General features: G+C 48.0%; 1 protein-coding gene across 1 annotated transcript; it reads left to right on the top strand.

Annotated features, from left to right (window-relative positions):
* Positions 1-283: 283 nt before the first annotated feature.
* On the top strand, positions 284-10,655 carry LOC128782292 (serine/threonine-protein kinase PAK 3-like). Its single transcript, XM_053932548.1, has 11 exons — positions 284-356; positions 1,168-1,248; positions 2,362-2,425; positions 3,228-3,276; positions 4,564-4,673; positions 5,443-5,560; positions 6,386-6,485; positions 6,917-7,113; positions 7,444-7,578; positions 9,094-9,237; positions 10,480-10,655. The coding sequence occupies exons 1-10, from the start codon at positions 284-286 to the stop codon at positions 9,136-9,138; spliced, it is 972 nt and encodes a 323-aa protein (XP_053788523.1). The 3' UTR covers positions 9,139-9,237; positions 10,480-10,655.
* Positions 10,656-16,618: the final 5,963 nt, after the last annotated feature.

The raw sequence follows: 16,618 nt of genomic DNA on the forward strand, positions 1-16,618 counted from the left end.
GCACTCACTATCAGCATGACAGCCCTCATAATAGCACACAAACCCCCGTAGTTTTACACATGTATTGGACGCTGGTTGCTCTGCATGTATGTCTATACTGCTGCCTTTATAACCTTTTGGAAGCAGTCAGAGCTAGCAGGATTCACCCAGCATCAGGAGCCGATGCAGCCTGGGAACCTGCTGATTTATGGAGGCTTCTGGCTTCCCAGGTGAAGCCAAGGCAAGCCCTGCTGCTGCTGCTGCTGCTGCTGCTGCTCTGCCAGAGAGCTCCGGCTGGGCAGGGATGGCACCACTGTGCCGCGGGCTGTTTCTCCTTCCAGAGCTGGGCGCTGCTTTTGAGCCAGTAGTGGCAGCTGGTGGGAGAACAAATGGGCCTTTTGCTGCGTCAGCACTTATGGACGCACTAGGCCCACCTTCAGGGGAGACTTTCGGCCCCCTCAAAGTAAAGCAGAGGGACACAGTTGGAAAAGGCTTCCTTCCAAGCCGCGCTCGCTCTTGGAAAAGGGAGCCGAGCGCCAGGACGAGCAGCAGGGCCCGATCCCGCCCCCGTGCCTGCAGTGAGGGGCGGCTGCCGCTGGGGGGCGCCATGGGAAGGGAGCGCCCCTGCGCGGGCCGGGCGGGGCGGGGCAGCCGCCAGGGGGCGCCTGGGGCGGGGCGGGGCCCCTCTGTGAGGGGGGAGAGCCTCGGGCAGCTGCGAAGCAGCGCGGAGCCACAAACGGGACTGACCGTCCGCAAGGCACAGCGCCAGGGCAATGGACAGTGCCCGGGCCCAGCACAGCTTAAGCGCAGGCTGACCGGGAAGGCAATCTTCCCATGCACTGCAGGATTTAGGCGTTTTGATTCCACAGCCCTGCCATGAGCTGGCTGGGCACAAAGCCGCCCCGAGCACCGGTGCCTCCTCTCCAGGCTTCCTGCAGTGCCTTTGCTGACAGGGTCTAGTCAGCCAGGCTGGGGGCAGGCTCAGCTGACGTTACAAAGCCATGCTGTCCAAATGAAAAAAAGACAAAAGGCAAACCAGAAAGGAAATATTAGTTCCCATGCTGAGTTCCTCACAGCTGGAGGCCGGATTCCTCTGGTTCCCAGAAAGATGCAGATGTTTTAGTTGTATGCTTAGGAAGATCAAAGAGACACATCTGTGTGGCACAGTCAGATAAAACTGCCCTGCAGGCAATTTTCAGGAGGAAGCCAGCAGCCACTCTGCTGCATGTTCCTCTGGTACCAGGCACGCTGTACTGCTACTGCCCGCTGGTAAATACTCCTGGAATACTAAGCATTGGCCTCAATCCCTGCACAGATCGTACTCTAGGAAAGCACACCAAGGCCTTGCTGATTCTGCAGTACAACTGAGTTGCTTCTTGCCACTGGTAATAGCTGCCAGTGCAGTGCTGTCAGAGAATAAGCGGTCAGGTACAGAACAGAGCCCGGTTTACTCAGCGTCTGCCACCAGCTGTTGGGACAAAAGGTGGATTGATCTACTGCTCCGTGGGTCTGAAGTCAAAGACAATCATGTTCTGTCTTGAGTGAGGTCAGCAGCTTGTAACGGGGCTCAGTCTGGCTCTGGCTTCTTCACAGTGGCTGTCAGTGGCCATTTGTGGGCTTTGCCGAGCTTTTTGTCATACCTGCCCTGCCACTGACAGCTGGTGTGACTGCAGAGGCTGGAGCCTTCCTTAGCTGTGAGGTTGCAGCTGCCGTCCCGTTGCTGCAGCTTTGCCTGGACTGATGAAAGGATCAGCATCTCATTTGTGCAGGTGTCTGTGTCACGGCAGCGCCTGAGGAGCGGCGCTGTCCTTGTTCCCCGTCTGGGCTGTGCCCATTTGGGAAGATGGGGCACGTGGGTGGTGTCCAAGGGGCTGAGTCCAGTGCCAGTGACTGCTGCACGCCAGGCTGAAGACAAGGACTTGTAGTTCTTCACTACATGGGGAATGGGCAAAGTCATCTTCAGAACTTAGCCTGCTCATCAATGAAGAGGGTGCTAATTCTTAGAGCCATTGTTCTTGGTTATAGCATGAGCTGCTTCTCTCTAAAAATGTCAAGGCATTCTTTAGGCAAACTGCTGAGAGGTAGAGAAGGTGCCCTCCTCTCCCGGAATTCACTTTGCAATATTCTTTCTGCCTTGGTGCCTGTTCTTTTCTGGTCTCTGTCTGCTCTGATGCTTTTCCCATGGGCTTAGTTTCCTCTCAAGGTAACCCTTCAATGGAGTGTGGAGAATCAGGCTCTGTGCAGGCCAGGTGTGCTGCAGAGCTGCCTGTCTTGCTGGGGCTGCTGTTGTTGTTCTTGTTGATTTGAATGGAGCTGGGTTTCAGATCTCCTGGAAGTCAGGATCTCTGTTTTGAAGTGTGCTTCTTGCATTTTGTTTTTCAGGGCGTGAGGTGAGTGTGGGAGATCCAGAGAAGAAGTACACTGGATGGAAACCTATTGGCAGTGGGTGAGTGCAGCCACGCTTACTTCTACAGAACCATGGGCCAGGTATTTTGGTGCTGCAATATCACGTGGGAAGTCAGGCAAGCTGCAAGCATCTTCAGCCCCTGGCTTTAGTCTGTCCCTGTCTCAGTGCTGAGGCAGTACAAGGCATCATGAAAGATCACTGGATGCTGACGACATCTTGCCTGCCTCAAGGAGCAGGACCTGGAAGCCTTCCTGTCCCTCAAACATGTGGCGCCAGTTTGCCTATTTTCCCAGGAGACATGGTTTTGTATGATTCAAAGTAATTTGGCCACACTCATGAAGGAAGAAGAACCTGAGAGAGCAACGTCCCACCTGATAGCTGTCAGATAGCAGCTGTCAGTAGCATTTCTTAGTAGCATTTTGCTGGAAACAACATTCCGTGGTCAGGAAAATAAGAAAGGCTGTGTGGTGTTGCCTGAGTTTGGCAGGTAGGATGAAAAGAGAGTGGTGAGAAGGCCCAGCAGGACTGTATGTTTCATTGCCTGGAAAAGCATGCCACAGGCACAGATGCCAGAAGGAAAAGGCGAAGAAAAGACCCGCATGCACAGTCTAGTGTGTACATTTGAGATTTGTAGCAGCCCTTTCTCTTCCGGTTGCACCCAGCTTTTCCCTTGGACACTCTGCGTGGCAGAGGGCTGCTGGGCTGCTGTGCCTTTGGCTGAAGAGTAGACAAAGCCCGGTGGTTTTGAGACACTGCAGGCAGCAGAGAGCTCCTGCCTGGGCTGCCTTTTGCTTCTCAGCACTGACCAACTTCTCTGTTCTTGCCACTGTTCTGTTTCCAGGGGGTTTGGAACCGTTTATAAGGCCTTCAACGCTGCCACAGGACAAGCGGTAAGTGCCAACAGCCCATTCAGATTTTGCAGCCCTTGAGTGCTTTCCCTTGTGATGTGATCCGTGGCCAAAGCTTTGGGCCGCCTGACTCTTTGCTGCAAAGGCTGTCCCACAGAAGCAGCCTGTCCAGAGGCAGGCTGCAAAATGCATTTGGGACAGACTTTGTCCTCCCTCCCTACCTGAATGAATGCAAGGATGGCGGTGGTGCCTTTCAGAGAAGGACACGCTGGCTTGGACTTCCTGGATAAACATGCATAGATTAGCAGATGGCAAGAGCCGTCATTCCAGCCCAACTCCTCTTAAGCCCAGGTTCAGACACAGATAGGATTTACCATTGTTTTCCATCACGTGGTTCAGTTTGAAAATATAATGCAAGTCCTAAAGAAGGAGAGATCTTGTTTGGAGCACAGTTTTGCCTTTCAGTCCTAGGGAACCTAGTTCACACACACACACACACACACACACACACAGAGGCACAGATCAATGAGAAGAAATTGATGAAGAGCCTTAAATAATACAACCTTGTGTTGATCCTGTGTTGAAGACATGGTGTCTTGGAGAGTCCTGCTGCTCTTTCGGACGATAAGTTCATAGTCCTTAATTCTTGTTTTTGGCTCTCGGCAAATACAGCTGCATCTTTCTGGTAGTTCATTATCCACCTGCAGTGCTGCGCTCAGGAACTGCACTTGGAGGGAGGTGGAGGAGGCGTCCGAAAGCCCGAAGCCCTGCTTATGACCTGCCGGGCATCCATAGGGTACCACATAAAGGGTTATTCATTCTTAAAGCCACTAAACAATTACAAATGACAATAATTCCACAGTGTAAACCATGTCCAAGATTGTTCTTCAGAGTTGCGAAGCCCAAACTGAAGAAGTTAGGATGTGCTAGGATTGTAACTTTACTTTGAGTTGCCTTGGAGTTTTTTTTTGGACAGCATGTTCCCCGTCATGTAGGTGTGTGTTTCCTTTGGCACCCAGTCAAGAATGGCAGCCATCTCCAAAAGGCTGGTGAAAGCCCCTAGAAATGCTAACGTATTTCCAGTGGTTTCAATTTACCTTCACAGGAGTAAAATTACTTTTGGCTTGCAAAAGATGTGTGAATGATAATAGTAGTGATAAACAAAGTCTGTTTGAGAAGTCTGCAGGTGCAGAGAGTGCTGTTAGCGCTTTGTGGTTGATGGTTTAGTGTCCATTTCTACCGAGGTGACAAGGCATCCAGGCCCGTGAGTGCACGGAGAAAGAGGCTCTCGTAATGTCCCCTCCTAATGGCTTTTCAATGTCACTGTAGGTGGCCATAAAGCAACTTAATCTCCAGCACCAGGGCTGCGAGGATGTGTTGAAGGAAATCCTGGTCATGAAGGAATATAAGAACCCCAATATTGTCACCTACCTAGAAAGGTAAATATTCTGGCAGAAAATGGATCTTTCAATTAACATCAATCTAGTCCTGCACAAGGCATGGGAGGAGATTGCATTTTGTCCCCATGAATGCTTCCTGGCAGAAATAGCTTGGAGATCGATCTCAGAAACCTGGCTCTCTTACTAAGCCAGCAGCATGCATGTTCACTCACTGCATGTTGTTTTGCTCTTTTGGGGTGTGATTTCTTCCACGTGTCGAGGAGAAGTGCCGAGAAAGTATCACAGAAAGGATTTCCCTTGCGCCGTTCCCACTGGTTTCCATTGCCTTGCATGCCAAAAGACTAGGCTAGGAGAGACATAATTTGCCAGGTTTGAAATTGTTTTTCCTGTTTGTGACTGTCCTTTCTGCAAGGTTTTCCAAAGGGTGTTGGCAGTGCTGCACACCCACCTGCCCTGAGTAAAAGCTGTGAAGACTGTGCCTCCTTGCTGCTGGACTTAATGGTGCAATTTGTGTATGAAGATGATGAAGCAACTGCTGGCATGTGTCCACTTCCAGATGAATCTTTGCCATCACAAAACTGGCCTTTTCCCCTGCTTGCCACCTAAGCCGCCTCCTTTTCCACAGATGTGCCTTCCTCATTCAGACGGCACAGATGGCAAGCACTGGATAGCCTGGGTGGAGTGTGTCTTCATTTGATTCCGTCTTCATTTACCAGTGACCTGGAAACAAAACTCAGCTGCAGTCTTTTCTTCATCCGGCAATTCAGCTGTGCACATTCAGCTCCACGCTGTTGCGTTCATCTTGCAGCTACCTTGTCAATGAGGATGTCCTGGTGGTGTTGGAGTATATGGATGGAGGCTCCTTAGCTGATGTGGTCAGCATGAAAAGGATGGCTGTAGGACACATAGCAACAGTGTGTCGGGAGGTAAGGGGTCCTGCTTGTGCTTGGGATGGCTTGGACAGGCTCGTCCCTCAAAAGCGCTGTGAGTGATTCCATGTTCAGAGCTTTCTTTCTGTGTTGCTCTTATGCTTTGGAGAAGAAAGAGCATTGGGAGTGAACTGCCTGCCAGTGTCCCTGCCCTTACTATAGTCTGTTCTTTACTCTTCTAGACCATTGTTGAACTCCCTGTCTCGTTTTCATTTGTATTTTCTGTTCTGCACTTTTCCTCTCCAAGCCTTTGCCCAAAACCTTTCTGCATTGCCCTCTTTGCCTGTAAGTGCAAAGGTGCTGGTGTCCAAGTTTTAAACCAGCAGCAAAGCCAAAGAGAGACTCATCTGTCACAGTCCCAACTTCAAAGGATGGCACGGCACCCACCATGCTGCTTGCTACTGAAAACTGACAAATGAGCTCCTTCCAAGTCTGCTGTCGAGGAAGCCCTATAACCCTTGTCCTCCAGCCTCCCACCCAACAGTGATCCCCTTGGTACCCAAGGGAGGAACTTTTTCTCTTTTGGCAAACCATTGCTTGTCCTCCAGACAGGGAGAGCGCATCCAGTGCAGCAGGGATCATTCTGACTGGCTTTGCAGGGGACAGTCTTGAGCAAGGACTGAGGTTTCCCTCTCAAGCGCTAATATGCCTTGCCTTGGAAAGATCCTGCTCTCCTCCTAGTGTTGCAGCAGCAAGCACTTCCTCTTGCCAGCGCTCACTGCTCCTTTGAGATCTGTGAATCTTCAGGAGCAGTCTCCTTCTGGGTGTGATGAAATCAGATCAGGCTAACTTTTGGCCTCCTGTTTCTTTTTTCTCTCCCAGTGCCTGCAAGGCCTGGCTTTCCTTCATGCCAACCGGGTGATCCACAGAGACATCAAAAGTGACAACATCCTTCTGGGCCGGGATGGCTCCGTCAAGCTGGGTGGGTGTTCTGGGTCCGGCGCAGCGCTCCGGGGAGGCGGTGTGGGGCTGCTTTTGAGCGGCTGCCGGGTGCCCAGCAGTGGCGCTGGTGAGAGGGCAGGGAGCACTCTGCGAGCCCAGGGCGCATCTGTAAGGGGCTGAGTGGTCTAGAGAGCAAGAAGGTAGCAAGAGTAACTTTGGTTTGTGTGTGTGTTCCTTCCAAAGGGAGAGAGTTACAGTGTAAACGTTCCAGTGCCTGAGGAAAAGCCAGGGTGGGAATCCTGGGGGGGGGGGGTTGCTAAGTGGACAATTGCCCATGTCCTTGGCTGCAGCCCTGAGGAATGAGAGCCCAGCTGCTTTTCCAGCTCGATTCAGCACTGCATTCTGAGACGGAGAGTGAGGAAGCCTTTTCCTCGGTTCCCTACTTGAAGCAGTGTTTGTTTTTCTCCTCAGCCGATTTTGGCCTCTGTGCTCCGTTCAGCCCTGAGCAGAGTAAACGGAGGTCGATGGTCGGGACCACTTGCTGGATGGCACCCGAGGTGGTGAGAAGAGAGCCATACGGCCCCAAAGTGGACATCTGGTCCCTTGGCATCGTGGGAATAGAAATGGCCAAAGGAGAGGCTCCTTATATTCGGGAAACCAGACAGGAGGTAAGGTGCAAATACGCTCAGAGAGCGGTGTCCTTCTCCTGTGTGTCCATTAGACAAAATCCCATGCCCACAGCTTAAAGTGCTTCCACCAAGGCCCACTTGTAAAACCGTTCTTGGGGCTGGCATCAGCTGTCAAGGCAAGACCTGTTGCAGCTTGGAAGAGCTGGGGCTGCACTGGAGCCTTTTTTCCTTTGGGAGGGAAGGCTCATCTCTAACCATCTGCTAGTCAAGAAATTGCCACTGCAGCCTGGAGCTTAAAAGATGGGGTCTAGGTGAGCACTGAAGGGTATGGAAGAATCACGTAGAGTCTCATGTTTCCTTTGGCTTCAGGCTAACTACCTGATAGGCAAGCAAGGGGTACCAGACCTGCACAAGCTCAGGCTGCCCTCTGGCTTGTGTGAATTTCTGGGCTGCTGCCTGCAGATGGATGTGGACAGGCGAGGCTCTGCCAAGGAACTTCTGCAGGTACAAGGCAAAGCGGCTGCAGCCCAAAGAGCTGTTCCCTGTCAGGGTTTGTTCCTCGGCCAAACTCCAGGGCTTCCGATGGGCCCCCCGCACATAGTAATATCCACTCTGGGTGCTTTTCCAATGAAAACCAAGCAGGATCCAAGACTGGTTGAGATTAGAAGGGACCAGTGAGGTCATCTAGTCCAAAACCCCAGTCACTGGCAAAGACATCTTCAAGTGGATCAGGTTCCCATCCAAGCTGACCTTGAATGTTGCCAGGCCTGGGGCTCCTCCCAGCTCCCTGGACAGCCTGTGCCAGTGTTTCAGCACTCTCCTCATAAACACTTTCTTCCTTAGAGCCAATTGAGTGTCTTGTAGCTTAAAACCATTCACCCTTGTCCTCTTACAACTGGCCCTAGGAAAAGATTTGTCCCCATCTTTCTTAGAAGGCCCTACAAATATTGAAAGGTCTCCTTGGGGCTTGCTCTTCTCCAGGCTAAACAAGCACAACTCTCCCAGCCGTTCCTCAGAGGAGAGCTCCCAGCTTCTGGTCATTTCTGTGACCCTCTTTTGTTCTCAGGTGGTGTATTCATGTTTACCTGGTAGCATAGGAACTGAAGTATTGCAATGCCAGGGACGAGGGCTTGAAGAACACAACAAAAGCAGTCTAGAACCAAGCGGTTCTAGATTGGTCCGTGGGAAGGCAGGGGCTGTGGGGGAGCTCACTGTGAGCATCCGAGGGCACTCAGCTTGTCCCTCCTGCCCCAGCCTTAGAGGTTTCTGCCAGGCAGACGGGGACAGCTGAGCAGGAGTTGTGCCAGCCCCATGTGCTGCCTGGCCCGCTCAAGGAGATGAGAATTGCTGCGACTTTGCTGCCAGGTTTTGTGGCAGACAAGGAGCTGGTGACCAGGCCATTTCCTTGGCTGTTCCTGCTGAGAAGGAAGATGCCAGCCAGCACAGGAGCGGGGGGCATGCCAAGGCAGACACTGCTCTTCCTGCAAGCCAGAGCTCAGCCCATCTGTGCCCTGCTGCTTGTGTCCTTGCTCCTGGCTTGCTGCTGAAAACCTGCGTGTCCAGCGCTCCTGAGAACAACACGTGCGGTCAATAATTTCAGAGCCCTTGGGAGTCTCTTGAGGACTGCCCAATGCCCCACATCTCCTTTGGACACTCAAATAGCCCATGTCTGTAGAAAAGAGGAGCCGGAATAAGTGTGTTGAGTTTCCTGAAAGGAACAAAACCTTTGGGCAGCAAGCAGCAATCCCACAGTGCTGTCAGGACAAAAATGCCAGCAAGTGATGACACCTTGAGGAAGGGACTAGTGCAGTTCTGGGCCATGTTTGCCTGTGCTAGCAGCACCCTGGACATGAAGGCTCATGTGCTGATGGTGCCCTCAGGCCGCCTATGTTTGTGTATTTCTGGGGGCTAGAGGAATCCAGCTTGACCCTGTTAGGAAGTCAGTTTGGAAAAGAATGGTTCCTTTTTCCTTTGTCTCTTTTAATTTGGTTTGGTTTGTTCCTTTTCCCCTTTGGGCAGCATCCATTTCTTCAGTCAGCGGAGCCTCTCTTAAGCCTCTTCTGACAGCCTGATCGCTGTCATCCCTGCAGCCAAGTCATGCAGGAAGCAAAGGAGATGACAAGGACCACTTCAGCACCTGGAGAACTGAACCTGTGAGAACAGGTAGAAATCCTGAGGGGAGAGGAGCCAGGAAACAGGCAGCCATCAGAGCAGGAAAGGAAGGTGGCATCTCCTTTTCCTCGCACCTGCTGATCCTGCTTTTGAATTTCTGCTTGGGACAGCATTGCTGGAGGGCACAAAGTCACTACTGACGTGCACTTTTCAGGTGGGGGGTGGTGTGAGGCATGAAGCTTCCACTGATTATTTGGGGAGCTTGGCTGGCACTTCATGTGGAAGTGTCTTCCTCCCCTCACCAGGAGTCAGAAGGGCAGCGTCTGGAGGCACAGCAGCTGCTGGCACAAGGGGAAAATTTTCTGGCAGAGGTACAGAAGGAGCAGGAGAACAGGCTGCTTGAGATGAAGCAGTAAATTGCCATCATGCAGCCTGGGCAAGAAAAGATAAGAACCAGAGAGAGTCAAGAGGCACAGAGTGTGAAAAGAGAGTTTGTGTGTTGTTTTGGACTCCTCTGGGCTCCTTCTGGGCACTGTTTCTCTGGACACTGTCTGTCTGGGTGGCATTGTCTCTTAGCTGGCCCTTGGTAAACAGTGCTGGAGAGATTTTTGTGTCTTCAGGGAGCGGTCTGGTGAGAGGCTACCAGAGCGCAGGTTTGAGGAAGGCAGGAATGGCGCTGCAGGCCCAAAGAGAAAGGGAAGCCCAGAGCTTCCCCTCAGAAGGAGGGAGGTGCCACGGGAAGCCCCTGCAGAGCCAGGCTGGAGCTGTGGGAGAGGGCTGGCTGTCAGGCTGCTGAGGAGGTGCCTGAAGCTGCTGAGTACGTCCTGTGCATTCCTTGTCCAATCGAGCAGTGTATTATGGTGTGTGTGCCTCAGCATGGGCTGTAACACACGTTCCTCCTCCTTTGGTGTTGGGAGAGACATTTTGGACTCCCTACAGAAGCCACTGTGGCGCTTGGATGCAGGAAGGGAGCACTTGGGGCATTCCTTTTGCCTTTGAGGGCAGCTGGCAGTGGGTGGGCTTTGCCTGAGCTTCCCTCTACAGTAAAGACAAAAGCAGGGATTGTTTTGGGAGCAGCAGATGGCTGGGACCTAGCCAATGACTCAGAGAAGGTGTGTGTGCTAGTCTGGCCACACTGATCAGAACAGTTGGCTTCCTAGATTCCCTTTAGACTCCAGACTTGTCACCAGTCTTTGGAGACAAAACACTTCAGAGAAATTGATTGGCTGTAGGGCTGGTTTCATACTGCTGTTGTTTCTATGACTGTTTGTACTTCTATTATTCCTTCTACAGATCACATGGGCCCCTGCCATCTAAATCCCAACTCTAAGGGCTTTTCAAATGAAAAGGAAGGAAACTTGCAGCGAAGCAATCGAGGAAGCAGAAGAGATAACCAGGACCACTTCAGGATTACTTCCTCCAAAGGCAGCTTGGAGCTGGACTCACAATAAAAGTCCTATACACCCTCAGGCCTTATTTTAAATGATGTTAATATCAGCACAGTGATGGCTTGGTTTGCTGTTTGGGGTTTTTTTACTTTAAAAATATACTAACATTCCCAAATGACCTTCAACTGCTAAGGGTGTTAAACTACTGAAAGAATCCATTAAATGGTACAAGAAAAAAAATTAGAAGTTCCCAGCACCATACCTGTGCTCTTGCATGAACTTCTGCAAGGATATTTGAGTACTGCTCTTCAAGATATTGCTTTTCTTTCTGCCTGCAATGTTCCTGTGCTTTTAACTGTTCAGACATTTTCTCAAAAGCCTCCCCCTGCTTCTGCTGAAGGTTTTTCATAGTGTCAGTCTTGTGCTTGCAAATATATTCTAGGTGAAATATCTGTGTGAGAAGAATTTAAGAAGAAATTCTTATTTACCTTTTCACTTTGAGTCAAGCACAGACTATTCCAGCATAAAATCTAAACTGTAATTTCTTCAAAATTATCATTAAAACTAAGTAAAACCCTTTTTTTTTTTTTTTTTTTGTTGAAAACCCAAGACATTCCAGATTAAGTTTTTAAACCATTTCAGGGGATTCTAGCATGTTTCAGGGAATTCTAGAATATTTTCCTTACAAGTAGCTCCTAAGTTTACGATGTGTTTTCAACAAGCATGAAGGGATTCACTCTTGTGGTTTAACACTGCACCTCCCATGCAAATTACATGGAGGAATGAACCAAGCCAACAATGATCTCCAAATGCACACACCTGCACTTTGTTACTAGAAAATATCAGCAAGACGCTTCCAGATAGATCACGCTGAGCTGTAGGAACAAAGTTTGTTACAACACAGTCTAAAATCCCAGAAAAGCTGCTAAGTACATGAGAAGATCCCTAGAGACCTCACAATCAGTCTCAGTAACAAGGCTTAATCAAAAAGCAAGAACAGTAAGACACAAACCCCACAAACACTGCCAACAATATCCATCTCCTTTCATTCCCATGTCTTTCCTTCTCCCTTTCCTCTTTTACTTCAAAAGGGAAATAAACCAGAAAACAAAGTGGAACCCTGAAGAGTGGCTTCATTCTCACGGCTTTAGAAAATTCCTCAGTTCATTTCTAATGATTGCAGCCATAATATTGCATAATCTTACAGCAGAGTAAGAAAAGAGATTTCACAAAATTTATCTAATTAGACACAGTATGTCTATAAAGTATGTGAATAAATCCCAGTGCTGTCGGGGCCACAGCCGTGACCTGGCACAGATAAAAATTTCCGTGCTCTTAGTGGATGCAATTCATTCTCCCTTGTTAATACTGTGAGGTGCATTCAAACTGTGCCCCCACACAACTGCACAGCACACAGAAAACGGTCCAGTTGGCTGGGCAGCACAACACACTCTAAATTCGTTTAAAAATTGGTTTTGCATGCATTGTATACGATTAAATAGCTGGCCAAAACAGGCCTACAGCTCCATCAGTCAAACTCCACAAGCCATGCCTCATTGCTTTACAGTGATTTTAATCAGTGGCAGAATAAATGGATTCAGGTTATAAATAAATTTCAGCTACAACAGCACGCAGTAGAAATTCAATTCTTCATAATTTTAGAACATACAAGTGACTTAGAAACTTTGATTAAGCTAATGAAAGCTGTTTCTCAAATGCCATGAGGACAAAGAATGTAAACCACTGTATCAGTACAGTCAGAGATCAAGATAAGATTCTCAGACTAGAGTGGAAAGAACATATTCAGGGAGCATAAAAGTGGTATACAAGATGAAAAAATACTGTATAGGTCAGGAAAGCAGGAAGTGAAAATGAAGGGAAGAGAACACACTGACATTTTCACACAATTTTGGCACGGGTATAGCAAAGACCAACAGCAATATATTAAAAGTTATCTATACTTAGTTCCTGCTACAGTCTTCTGCTTTTTCATTTTGGGAAGCAAAATCAAAGCTGTCTCAATGGAGTAAACAGGATCACATACAGGCACTCCTGCTTCCCAAACAAATACAAGCAGCTTTGGGAAAAATACAAACCCATCGAAGGCAATAAATACCTGATTTCATAAGGGAACCACTAAAAATGGGGGAGGTGGATGGTGGGCACTGCTGCCCTTGGAGTCGTGAGGGGAACCCTGCCCACACTCCATCCCCACAGATAAGAAACACTCCCCTGGGGAGCACTCTGGGGTATGGAGAGGACGTAGACAATATGGGACTGGTGTAATTGCACCAGTTGGCCGAATTATGTTCTTTTCAAATTGGTGTCACATCTTTTCTAGGAATTAATTGGGCCTGCGTGGCTTTAGACCATAGCTGATTAGATTGCTTATAGTAAAACTGAACACACAATGTTGCTTTGGAAGACCCCAATTCTTGGGCTTCTTGTGGTGCATGTGGTAAAATCTTTGTCCACTCATCCCAGGTGCCCACAGGGTTGGGCCTCTTACCTGTATAGGGATAATCTTTGGATGCCAAAGGGATTCCCAGCAGGCATGGGGATAAAGGCTCTTCCACGCTGCCCATGGCCATGCAGAAACTGTCCTGTTGTAAAGACTTCACAAGAGTGACCCATTTATTTTGCTTGGGCTGTTGGATGATCCAGGCAGTGCTGGTGCCGACAATGATCCAGGGCAGCCACACAATCATGCTGGAGAGCATCTTGATGTTTGTCGGGGACTGGGCTGTAACCTAAAAATTGTTACAATAAATAAGGCACCTTATTTATTGTAACAATTACATGAATCCCTCTCTCTCCCCTTTTCTATGTGCACGCCTCTATTCCACTTTCCCCTGTTCCCCCTTCCTCCACTCCGCTTTCCCCATTTTATTAGTTTAAGAAAACAAGGAAGGGGTCAGGGGAAAACATATGGAAGGCTAAAACTGAGTGAAACTAGGAGAAAAGGGAAAAGGAGATCAGGCAAAGTAAGGTATTGGTATGAATGTAAGTAAAGAAATTAGTAAAAATATCATCTTTGATATTTTACAATTAGTAGACGGGCAACAATATATCCAACCCATGAGGGAACAGGGAAAGGAGAAACCAGGGGTCAAAGAGCCAGAAGTCCATGGGGGAATCTGTCTTTTACTCCCAGGAGGACTACTCTATGCTAGCTAGTCACTGCCATCGCCAGGGCAGAAGGCTTGGGAATTGACTGAGAGAGGAGAGTTGATGGGATGCTACAGCTTTGTCCCAGACAGATGCCTGAGGCATTTGCAGGCTGCAGCAGTTTCTGGCGGGCCCTTTTTATAATTTTCTGATGTCACTGCTATCCTGCAAAGCCCAGAGACACGTCTGTGGAGGCATGGCCAGTCATGACTTCTAGTTGTTACTGAACCTTGACACAGCTGGCACCTCTCTACTTAATCAACTGAAAACCAATGATGTTTAGCTCAAGAGTGTTAACACAAAAAATACATCCATGCCTGAAGAAAGCAGTGAAAAATGTTACTGAAGGGAACAACTTGTCCATTTAGTGCAAGATTGTACAAAATCCTGCCTGCTTTAATAGCTGCACACTTTAATTTGCACCCAAGGTACAGAGCATCCTATGCTTCTTTAGTATTCATGTGGGCACAGCCCCCAGTTCTCTATAACTCTACAGCACAATAATTAGAAAACAGATGACATTTATCAACTGAAAGAAAAAAGAATGCAACCACTAAAGGATTAATGATCTGTATGGCATAATAAGGGGTAAACTTTCTTAAATCTGAGATGACATCAAGCTAATGAAAATTGGAGGCTTGCTGTGGGATAAGAGTCACAATTGGTGCTGACAGATGAAGCTATTGCTTGAAAAAAATCAAGTGACATAAAGTAGGGATAAGCAGACATTGGCACATTTGGTGGTAGACATACAGGATGTGAGCTGGATGAAAAACTTTATGAGATTTATCGTGGTTCTCAAGTTAAACTTGAATTAACAGAATTGTGCTGTTGCAGAGTGGGACTTCTGCTTTTGCCTTCCAGTCTCTTTTCAGTGATGCTTTAAGCTGGTGTCTAGTTCTGTGTGCTGTCAACCATTCAGTTGGTGGATCATTTAGAGAAAGACAAGAGCAGCTTATGATGATTGGAGATACAAAACATGGGGTTCTTTACTCAAAAGAAGGTGGAACATCTCATTCTGGGCTTTAAATATGTAAAGACTGTTTTTCTTACCCACTCTAATGGCAGAAATCAGTGTGTTAACTTCCTTTTTGAAGTAGCAATCCGAATTGTATCTGGGAAAACTGAAATTAGGAAACTTGCAGAAGAGAACAGTGAAGTGCTAGGACAGAGCACACGTGGAGGTTGTGGCATTCTTAAAAAGTAGCTTAGACACCTATGCATGAGGGATGACATTTTTTTGAGTCTGGTATGTTTTCTACACTGGTAGGACTTCCTTGCCTGTCTTCCTCTGTTTAAGAGTTTGTCTGCTGAGTTACACAATTTGTCTCTTGTGCTGATAATCAGGCAAACGTGCAAGATCCCATATAGTGCCGTAGAGACTTCCATTATACAGAACTCAGTGGTCACAGAGTAAATATCTGCGAAAAATGCGTATTTTATAATTGGCTCTTAGCAAATATTGAATTGAATGCTCTATGTATTATGGAGGGTTATTTTGTAATACTGTATTAATCCTTTCTAAGTAGTGTGTTAAATATAGTTTTAGGTTACAACATAATGGTAAAATAGAAACTCTGCAATGTAATATTTTTTTTACTAGCTCATGAAAGGGATAAGATAATCAAGAAGCTCTTCGCACAGAGATAACAGCAACAGGACACCTAATGAGTTACTGCCTCCTTATGGGAAAAGACAAACATTCTTCCACCTTCTCTCCATCTTTATGGAGCCACCAGGATTAAGAGGAAGGAGTTGACAAAACCCAGAAAAATTCTTAATCTGCAAGGAATTTATGCATCATGTATGAGATATATGAATATGCAACAGGCTGTTGCTTTTAAGGGCTATTCCTTTGTTCGCAAGGCATGTTTTTGGCAGTTCAGTGTCCAAAAAGATCCGGACGTCCGTAGTTCTTTGCTTTTTATTGTCTCGTAGTGTCCTAATCCTCATTGTCCAAATTTTTATTACTCTAATTTTATTACTATTTATTTATAACTATTTTATTACTAATAAACTTTTAAGATTTTAAAAAACAAGTGATTGGTGTTTTTCACAATATCCCCTTGTAGGACTGCAGTCTGGTCTAGAGAACCTTTTCCCCCCGTTTCTTTCAACGTTATTGTTATAAATAAAATTGGCTTTCACAGGTTGGGTTATAAATTGTTAATGATGTCATGTTGTTATGAATTGTTAATTAATGTAATGACTTGTTATGCCTAATTAATGCAGTAAGTTCTGAAGTTAAATGTACTGCAGTATGAGCATGTGCCCGCTAGAGGAGGGTGGTAAGAACTTTCCAGAAGGTTACCTCACGGCCTGATGACAGCAGCCCGGACTGTAATCGGACAACGAGCCAGCCAGTGACATGGAAGCATCCCAGAATGACTGGCCAGGAACGCACCGCAAATTGGACCAACCAGTGAGCGGAAAAAGGCCAATCTATGAAAGGATCAAGAGCGCACCAATCCGGCAGCTTTAAGAGACTTTAAAACCCCCGGGTGCTGAGCGCCTGGGTCTTTCTGCGGAGCCAGTGTCCAAGGAAGCACCCTGTGCTGCATACAGGCTGACACTTGTATCTCTGACTTGCTGCCTAGGCCACAGGCTTACCCTGGGCTCTCGTCTTCAGTTGCTTTGATTTTTAATAAACAGGCCGGAGCTTTTTAAAAGATCCTAGCCTCATTTTGCCTGTTTTTAACATTTATGTTTACGCTTTGGTTTAATCCCTTCATAAATGGGGACAAACATAGAAAAAGTCCCATAAAACAATCAAGAACTGGCCTGGCCAGGGCGGAGCCGATGAGGCGACCGGCGGGTGGCCGGGGAGGGGGAAAGGGGCCTGGCTCGCGGCAGGACCGCCCGGCCCGGCCTGGCCG

The sequence above is a fragment of the Vidua chalybeata genome, chromosome Z (genome assembly GCF_026979565.1).
Source record: "Vidua chalybeata isolate OUT-0048 chromosome Z, bVidCha1 merged haplotype, whole genome shotgun sequence".
In the NCBI taxonomy this organism is placed as follows: domain Eukaryota; kingdom Metazoa; phylum Chordata; class Aves; order Passeriformes; family Viduidae; genus Vidua; species Vidua chalybeata.

Excerpts from the sequence above, each read along its gene's own strand:
- LOC128782292 (XM_053932548.1), top strand. The coding sequence starts at position 284 with ATGGCACCACTGTGCCGCGGGCTGTTTCTCCTTCCAGAGCTGGGCGCT. Across the intron at positions 1,249-2,361 it reads TGTACTGCTACTGCCCGCTG|GGCGTGAGGTGAGTGTGGGA; the intron begins GTAAATACTCCT and ends TTTGTTTTTCAG. Across the intron at positions 7,114-7,443 it reads TTCGGGAAACCAGACAGGAG|GCTAACTACCTGATAGGCAA; the intron begins GTAAGGTGCAAA and ends CTTTGGCTTCAG.